The sequence below is a fragment of the Asparagus officinalis genome, chromosome 6 (assembly GCF_001876935.1).
Source record: "Asparagus officinalis chromosome 6, Aspof.V1, whole genome shotgun sequence".
NCBI lineage: Eukaryota > Viridiplantae > Streptophyta > Magnoliopsida > Asparagales > Asparagaceae > Asparagus > Asparagus officinalis.
This window is the reverse complement of record NC_033799.1, coordinates 2,548,428-2,557,898: the sequence shown is the minus strand read 5'-3', so window position 1 is coordinate 2,557,898 and position 9,471 is coordinate 2,548,428. Positions and strand designations below refer to the sequence as shown.

The following is a 9,471-nucleotide window of genomic DNA, read 5'->3' as shown; positions in this document are numbered from 1 at the left end:
TCAAAATATTCTGAAGTATTTGATATCATTGATAAGAGGTGGCAGGATCAGCTTCATCGGCCTTTGCATGCTGCAGGATATTACCTTAATCCTGCATTTTTCTATGACCATCCAAACATCCAAGGGGATGATGAAGTGATGAGAGGTCTTTATCAAGTCATTGAGAAGATGGTGCCCACACAAGACCAAGACAAGGTTGATAGGCAGTTGGATATATACAGGCATGCTGGGGGTCTTTTTGGTATGGAGATAGCTAAGAGAAATAGAAAGAAGAAGTCTCCAGGTAAATATGCATAATATAAACTCTCAATTGACTAGATTTTTTATAAGAAATACACTACTAATCATAGTCTATTTAAATTGACAGCTGATTGGTGGGAGTCTTATGGTGCATCAGCACCAGAGTTGCAGAAGCTTGCTGTTAGAGTCCTCAGCCTTACTTGTAGCTCCTCTGGCTGTGAAAGAAATTGGAGTACTTTTGAGCAAGTATGATTAGTTTTATTTTATTGAACAAAATAGATTTAATTCCCTTAGAGATATGGATATTGATTTGATTGATTTGTATAAATTACAGATACACACCAAGAAGAGGAATAAATTGGATCATAAGAGGCTACAAGATCTAGTTTACTGCAAGTACAACCAAGCTTTAAAGGAGAGATATGACTGCAGAGATTCTATTGATCCGATTAAGTTGGCTGATATAGATGAAAGCAATGAATGGTTGTTAGGGCAGTTCGGTGAAGGTGAGAATGCGGAGAATGACTTAGTGGAGGGCGAGGACAACCTTACATATGGTGTCATAGGAGATGCGATGGGAGCTGAAGAAGATGATTCTATGTATCTAAGATCGACTAATAGGTTTCGAGGGTCTTCGAGTGGTATTGGTTCTTCGTCGAGGAGGAGGGAGCCAGTTTCTGAGTCAGAAGATGAAGAGGAGTTTAATGATGAGGAGGAGGAGACTGAAGATGAGGATATACCCTTAGAAGGGGATGATGATGATGTTAATGAGGATGATTAGAATCATTAGGCTATTATTTTGCTACTTATTTGCTTTGTTTAATTAGATTGCTTGTTTTGCTTTGATGTTAGTGAACTTTGGAAGTGTTCTAGTTGCTTAGTTTTTTTGTTTTGATGGACATCTTGATTTGCTTTAATGATTAAAACTTTATCTTGTGATCCGGTAGTATATATTTTACCTTGAGTCCTTGACATTTTCTATGTGAAATTTCACAAATATTTTTTTTTTTCATGCATCTTGTATAGTTGTATATCTTCAAAAATTTTGTGGTCTAGAGTGCGCCTCGCTTCGCTCGGGCGCGCGCATCGCATTGCGCCTTGCGCATGTACGCGTAAACTGACTTTGCGCCCCGCATTGCGCCTCGCGCATTGAAAACACTGTTCTCTTCTTATGTTGCTACTAAAGAGAACGTATCAATGGCTGATTGTTCTGTGGTTCCTGTTCTTGGAACTGGGACTGTGGTGCTGACTCTTTCTTCGGGAAAGACTCTCACATTGAAGGATGTAAAACACATTCCCTCAATTGCCAAAAACTTAGTCTCTGAAAGCATGTTGTGTGATGCAGGCATGAGGTTGGATTTCCAAGGAGGAAAGGCTGTATTATCCTTCAAGAAAATATATTTTGGCAATGCATATCGTACTGATGGCATGTATAAAATCAGTACGAGTGCACCCAACCCCATTGTAAATGAAGTATTCTCTTCTGCTTACTCCTTTGTGTTATGGCACAATAGACTGAGATATGTAAATTATAAAAAACTATCTAGCATGGAGAAGTTAGGATTACTCTCAAAATGTGGGGGTAACAAACCTGAGAAGTGTGAAGTTTGCGCGCAAGCAAAGCTGACGAGGAAGCCATTTTCAAATGTCACGAGGAGTACCAATCTGTTGGATCTAATTCATTCAGATACTTGTGACTTCAAGAGCTTTGTCACTCGTGACGGCAAGAAGTACTTCATCACCTTCATCGACGACTATTCTCGCTTCTGTCACGTTTACCTACTGAAATCTAAAGATGAAGCCTTCAGCAAATTTGTCGAGTTTCGGACTCGAGTGGAGAAGCAGCTTGGACTTCAGGTGAAAAGACTCAGGAGCGACAGAGGAGGAGAGTACCGATCTAAGGAATCAGAAGCATACTTCAAGGAGCATGGAATCATTGCTGAAACTACTGCTCCGTATTCTCCGCAATCTAATGGGATTGCAGAAAGAAAGAATCGCATATTGACCGAGATGGTGAATTCGATGCTGATCACATCTGGTCTACCTACCTGCTATTGGGGAGAGGCTTTGCTGATGGCAAATTGGATTCTGAACAGAGTACCCTATTCCAAAACTAATAGTACTCCTCATCAGTTATGGTTGGGATATCCAGATTCTTTGGATAGTCTCAAAGTGTGGGGGTGTCTCGCATACGTTCGAATACCTGATATCATAAGGCCTAAGCTCGGACCAAAGGCAAACAAATATGTATTTCTTGGCTTTGCTAGAGATAGCAATACGTGCAGATTCCTAGACCTTGGAACCAACTCTATCATTGAAGCTCGGGATGCAGAATTCTTTGAGGATAAGTTTATCAAACATAAAGGTTTATTGCTCAAGGATGTAGCAGAGAATGCTAGTACATCAGATGCACAAGAGGAGCCAGTCAATGATGAAAGAGTTATCGAACCATCTTCCAAGCGCGTCAGAAGACAGAAAGATTTTGGAGATGACTTCATCACTTATAATGTGAAAGAAGATCCACAGACTTTTCAAGAAGCAATGCAGTCAACAGACGTTCTTCTGTGGAAAGAAGCTATAGATGATGAGATGGATTCATTGATCCAAAATCACACTTGGGAGCTGGTGGATGTACCTGAAGGTGCAAGGCCTATCAGTTGCAAGTGGATCTTCAAGAAGAAGCTTCATCCTGATGGTACTATTAAAAAGTACAAACCAAGACTGGTAGCGAAAGGATTCTCTCAGAAAGAATGTATAGATTTCTTTGATATCTATGCACCGGTTTGCAGGATCACTACCATCAGAGTACTTATCGTATGGGCGGCGATTAAAAGATTCGTCATATATCAGATGGATGTGAAGACTGCCTTTTTCAATGGAGATCTCACAGAAGAAATCTACATGGAGAAACCAGAAGGACTTGATGCTCCAGCTGGTAAGGTTTGTAAACTTGTTAAGTCATTATATGGACTTAAGCAGGTACCAAAACTCTGGCATGAGAAATTTGATAGGGTTGTTCGCAATAATGGGTATCAAGTCAGTGAATCTGACAAGTGCCTATACATCAAGGTTGCTGAAGGAAAGGTGGTGGTCATCTGCCACTATGTGGATGATATATTTATCATCGGGAGTGATTTGGAGATAGTAACATCTATCAAGAAATTTCTCTCGGCACAGTTTAGCATGAAGGACCTTGGAACTGCGGACGTGATTCTCGGAATCAAAATCATATACTCTAAAGAGGGTATTGGATTGTCTCAATCTCATTATGTCGAGAGCATGCTAAGGAAGTATGGCTACTACGACCTGCCAGAACTATCAGTGCCATATGATTACAACAAGAAGTTTCGACCAAACACTGGAAGACCAGTAGAGCAGCTAAGGTACTCAAAGATCATTGGGAGTCTTATGTACGCGATGAGCTGCACAAGGCCAGATATAGCATTCGCTGTAGGAATACTTAGTAGGTTCACAAGTAATCCTGGAAAGCTTCATTGGGATGTTGTCCAGAGATTGATGAGATACTTGAAAGGAACTATAGGTCTGGGCCTATTCTACACTAGATATCCGGGTGTAATCGAAGGCTATTCAGATGCGAGCTGGTGCTCAGAACCAGATGAGTGCAGATCTACTGGAGGTTTTGTCTTCACCATGGGTGGAGCTGCCGTCTCGTGGAAGTCTAAGAAGCAGACCATGATTGCACAGTCATCGATGAAATCTGAGTTCTTCGCACTTTGTGTTGCAGGAGATGAAGCTGAGTGGCTCAGTTGTATTCTCTGAGACCTTCCATTGACGGAATTACAAGGTGCAATTACTATCTATTGTGATAATCAAGCGACGAGTGCTGTGGCAGCAAACTCGTTGTTCAATGGAAAGAAGCGGACAATTCGTCTGAAGCATGACTATTTGAGAGAGCTCATTTGTCAAGGAGTCATCTCTGTGATTGACGTCCGATCTTTAGAGAATGTGGCTGATCCTTTGACTAAGGGTCTGAAAAAGGACATAGTCGAAAGGACGTCTGCTGGAATGAGTCTCAAAGTTTTGTAAGTTTTACAAATACTTACCATTTATATCAAGTCTTTAGTTCAAAGCTTATGCTACTAATGATAAGATATTTGGTTCAAAAGTCAAGTCAAATTTATAAAGTTTGGTGAGTCTTACAAATACTTACCATTTACATCTAGTTATTAGTTCAAAGTTTATGCTACTAATGACAAGATAAATGGTTCAAAAGTCAAGTAAGATTTACAAGTGAAAGAGTTCAAGTTTTCTTGGATTAGTCGGTGTCTAAGGCAAGGTTTGGGGGTTGCGTAACGCGCTCCGCAAGGAACGAGGTACTTAATTGATCTTTGATCAACCTCTAATACTATCCTTACCTGGCTGAACTACCCGAGTAAAACTTTGATCTTTTTACCTAGAATCCTATCATGTAAAGGGGATGACTGTTAAGCCTTAATGAGTCCAAAGCAATTCGGATGCGGGGTGTTAGATAGGAAACACACCTAAAGGACTCATCTAGAATCCTATCATGAGAGAGGATGGCTTTTAAGTCTTAATGAGTTCAAAGCATTTCGGATGCGGGATGTTTGATAGGAAACATACCTAAAAGAACTCACATATGCATGGGTGGAGATTTGACCGTCTTCAATGGTGTCTTGTGAAAAGATACCTAGAGCCCTAGCAGAAATCAGGACATGCACAGGGTCATAAATGTGCAAAGGCAAGGCAAAGACAAAGGTAAGTGTGGTTCAAAGTGAAAACTACCACAGATAAGTTTGATCTTGTGTGATCGCTGGATTTTTAGACATATGCTGGTTCAAGTCTCTGCGATACCATGCATCTATCTTTTATTCAATTGGTCTAAAGGGGATTCAAGTCCTTGCGACATCTTCCTTATGCACAACGATTGAAACGACGGCACATGACACTAGTTAAAAAAAATTATGGGGGATTGTTGGATATTTTTGTTTTTTAGTAACAGCCGCCCATGAGTTTTTAAACAGCCATCATCATTGAAAGAGAAGCAGCCAAATTTGATTTTTGAATAAAGTGGTGGGTCCCACCGAAGAAAAATTAGAGCGTGGGCCCCACATGCATAGTAAAATATATTATTTTATTAGTGCATAGTATTTTCCCAAACGCTATAAATAGACCTCAAATCCTTAAGGAAAATTCATTCCAAAAACAACAATCAATATATACATATATAGATTGTAAAATAGTTAGTGCTTATAGGAATTTTGCCTGATAAATCGAGGAGATCTTTTGCCTGATAGATCGAGGAGATTTTTGCCTTATAGATCGAGGAGATCTTGACAGTACTGGGTCGGTGCACACCAGAGTACTGGACTGCTGTTCCTGGAAGCAATTTGGCCTTGGGATCCTTGCACCGGAGTAGGCCAAATAATACTTTAAGCACAGTGTTTTACAAACGCACAACAGCTAAGTTGAAAATTTTAAATTACTGCCCTTCAATTTTCTGTTCAGATTTTTGCTGTTATATATCTGTATTATTCCAGTTTTAACCACAGGCGCCAACAAATAGAAAGAAGTGTTTTGAATAATAGAAATGTTAGGGACACACCCACAACCACAATCCCAACCACACATCTACTCTCTCTATAGTGCATTGGGACCCACATGAAATTTTATTTTTAAAATTTCATGTAGGTCCCAATGCACTATAGAGAGAGTAGAGGTGTGGTTTGGATTGTGGTTGAGGTTGTGTACCTAACACCCCTCTTTGAATAAAGCCTAGACGAGATGAGACAGTGATGGAAGCATATAACTGAAAGACATACAAATGCCATGAAACTTCAATGTAATTATTTAAACTGTAAGGATTCCTTGGTACTGTGGCAGATTTGAGAGCTGGACAAGAGTAGCTTTCTTCTAAACTCCATGCACATGGTTCACAAAGTACTAATACAAACAAGTTTCACACTTTTTAGGCTTCTCTTGTGAAGGAAAAAAGGGAGGTACAGTTAAGATCCTAACCTGAACGACAAGATGCATACTTTTGAAGAATTCACAAATATAAAAATTGCTTGTAAAATTCTAAAATCAAATATAAAGCCAACCTACGCTATGTTGACAATCCAACTAAAGCAGTATATGGACATGTATGTGTGTGTGTGTATAACAAGAGGACAGAACAGAGAAGTGGTAAACACTGCGATAAAAATCACAAACATGATTAAAAACTGTGTTTTCACCTGTAAATCCCCCAGAAATTTATTATATTTCCAGCTATGGCCCCATTAAATCGCTAACTTAAAGATTACAATTAGAATCATAAAGACTACTAAACACTTTACATTCAGGATTAAAAAAGATAACTTTAGTGAAAGTTTCAGAGCGATACCTTTAGTGAAAGTTTCAGAGCAACCCACGTCAACTGGCTATTCACCATTTTTTCACAAGTAAACCTCTTCATTACAGAATTATAATCACAATCGCAAGATACTATTAATATAGAAAGCTATTAAACTAACCCAAGTCAACTCCTCATTCATCTAATAACTGCTATTAAATTCATAACTAATTTCCAAAATCTCATAATTAAAAACCAACCAACCCATCACCAAGATCAAATTTTGACACCAAATTCAGACACCCAAATCTCCAAAAACCCGATCGATAAAAAAAACAACCTTTAATCAGTCGTAGCTTAATTACCTCCTCGGTCAAGTAACAGAACCACAGGCCTCCCGGACTTGGACCCGAAAGGGGGCCCACCAAAGGGGTTGCATCCGGTGGTCCCCTTATCGGGGTACAGTACGACGCCGGTCATCGTACCCCCGTAGTCGGGGATGCCGAAGTTGGCGATGGCCCCGTCGTGCTTGGCTCTGATGTGCTCCGGTGAGAGGACCCTTATGCTGCTCTTTTCAACGACGAAGCGAGAGAGGGTGGAGGAGAGGGAGGAGAGGGAGAGGAGGAGGAGGAGGAGGTGATGGGAGGCGGAGGGCATTTTGGGAACAGAGAGAGAGAGAGAGAGAGAGAGAGAGAAGGGAAAAAGAGTGAGGGAAATATTTGGAGGGTTGTTTACAACGGTCTACAGGTGGAGGTGAGAGAAGGAGAGGAGGGAGAAGAGTTGTTGCTTGTGTTATAAAGTTGACACTTTTTATAAGTGTCTTTTGTGAGGAAAAATGTTTTTGTTTTTTATTTTGTTAGGAACTTATTTTTCTTTAGTAAATGATATTGTATTTCTCATGCTCTTAATTAGCATGCATAGTGTCAAGTATGATCTAGATTTATTGATGATCTGAACCGTTGAGGATTGTCTGTGTGAATATTCGATGAAACATTAGTCGAGTATGAAGATACAACTTCTCATTTTCTTATCATGACACTTCTCATGTCGGAAGTGCCCATTCATATCGAGGGCTTAAATTTCAAACATCTTTTTTTTACCTCATTTTTTAGCCCTCCAAATTAGGGTGATTCATAATACTGTTCATGTGGGGGAGGCTTCTCGCTTCAATTATAAACAATGGCCTTGTTGAGAGGGAAAACTTTTAATGTTAATTTTCATTATTAATAGTTCAGCTTTAAAGAGAGAGATTTAGAGGGTGTTTGGGAAGACTTATTCTTTGAAGATTATTAGTTATACTGGTTTTTAATGGCTTTTGGTTTTTTTGATAAAAATACTGTAAAAATTATTTGAGTAGAATAGTAATTTGTTTGGTCAAGCCTATCGTTTTAAAGTGAGCTTATAAGCTAGTTTTTCAAAAGCTGGGCTATACAAACTTTTCAAAATGGGACTTATAAGCGAACTTATTTGACATTTTACCAAACATGTAGAAATAAAAAATTAAAACTTAAAAGCTAGTTTGACCAAAAATAAACATCCCCAAACACCCTCTTAGATGTTGCTATTGTCATTATGGTTCTTCTTATCATTAGTATTAATTAATGTTGTTATCATCTTCAGTTGAAGTCAGGTTGGTTTTGTTGGACCTAGCTTCAAATATGATTTTTTTATATATAAAGTATTTTCAGTTCATAACGTAAGATAGGGGGCATGAGAATGAAAAGATAACAGGAGACCAACCTCTACTGGAGGAGGTGGGAGAGTGAAAATGATAGATGGGTTGGTCCTTATGATTTGGACTAATATTAGTAAATTTTCTTTGCAAAAATTACACCTAAAATTGGTTTCCTTTGTGAACAATCAATATACTTGAAAGCTATTTAGGGTGGTACAAATTTCAACACTTTAAAAGCTAATCAAAATTGATAGCTTGAGTGGATGGAAAAGGCTAAAGCATATCTACTTACACTAAATAAACAAACTTTTGACACGTTCAAATAATTAACAAGTGCAATCTAATAATTAAATTCCAAATGCTCTTCTTCATTCTTTGCATTCATTGTTGGCGAAAAACCTAACAGATACAAATTTTTTTTGGGGGGGTTAAAGTAGTTATCAATGTCTAATACAGTTTAATGGTTAATTGTCATTTTAAGAATGAACGTATGCCACGGGCGATTCCTCCCTATTGAGCGTTAAATGTACTTCATAGCAATAAAAAGAAAGACTAGGACCTGTATACAATTTTGCCATTGTCAAGTCTTTTGTTTCCAAGTAATTGTCGAGTGCGAGCTAAGTCAAGTCAAGTCGCTAAAATGTTGTGGCCCTACGTTCATGAGGGAGAAAAATAATCCAACAATTCCTATTCATAGAACATTGATTTTTTTTTTTTTTTGCTGCAGGTTTTTATGATTCTCTCTAATGCCGTTACTTTTTAGTTATTACTAGCATAGCCGGTAAATTTTTCTTATTAATTACCATTTTAATCTCATAGAAATTTGACATTGTTCTATACCCAAAAAAAAAGAAAAAAATGCTATATTAGAAGCAAAAGAGTGTCTTCAGACCTATCAAATTTCAGCCCGTGGCTTCTACTTCAAGGTAGACTAGGAACAGTTATTTGCCCAAATATTTATAAAAGGCAATAAAAAGAAGGAAAAACTTTTTTTTTAAAAAAAAAATAGACACATGAACAGATCCAAGAGTAGTTGACTGACCAGCACATGGAGAAATCCAAAAAAACAATTGTCATTGACCTAACCAAATTAAAATACTTCCACACGTATTTTAAGTCATCATAATTAAGACTCTCTCATGTTTGAATAAATCAGTGAATATTACACTTGTGGAAGATCATTTCATCACAAACTTATTTGTTATTAAGCATAATATTCGTTAACGATGTGATTTTAGTTTGA

At 38.3% G+C, this 9,471-nt stretch overlaps 1 protein-coding gene across 1 annotated transcript in view; it reads right to left on the bottom strand.

The window, feature by feature from the left end:
• The window catches only part of LOC109845058 (vacuolar-sorting receptor 6-like), a 16,065-nt gene extending 8,738 nt beyond the window's left edge, over positions 1-7,327 (bottom strand). Inside the window, exon 1 of the mRNA XM_020414246.1 lies at positions 6,919-7,327. Within this exon, the coding sequence (XP_020269835.1) occupies positions 6,919-7,210 (292 nt within the window). The 5' untranslated portion in view covers positions 7,211-7,327. The remainder of the gene's footprint in view (positions 1-6,918) is intronic.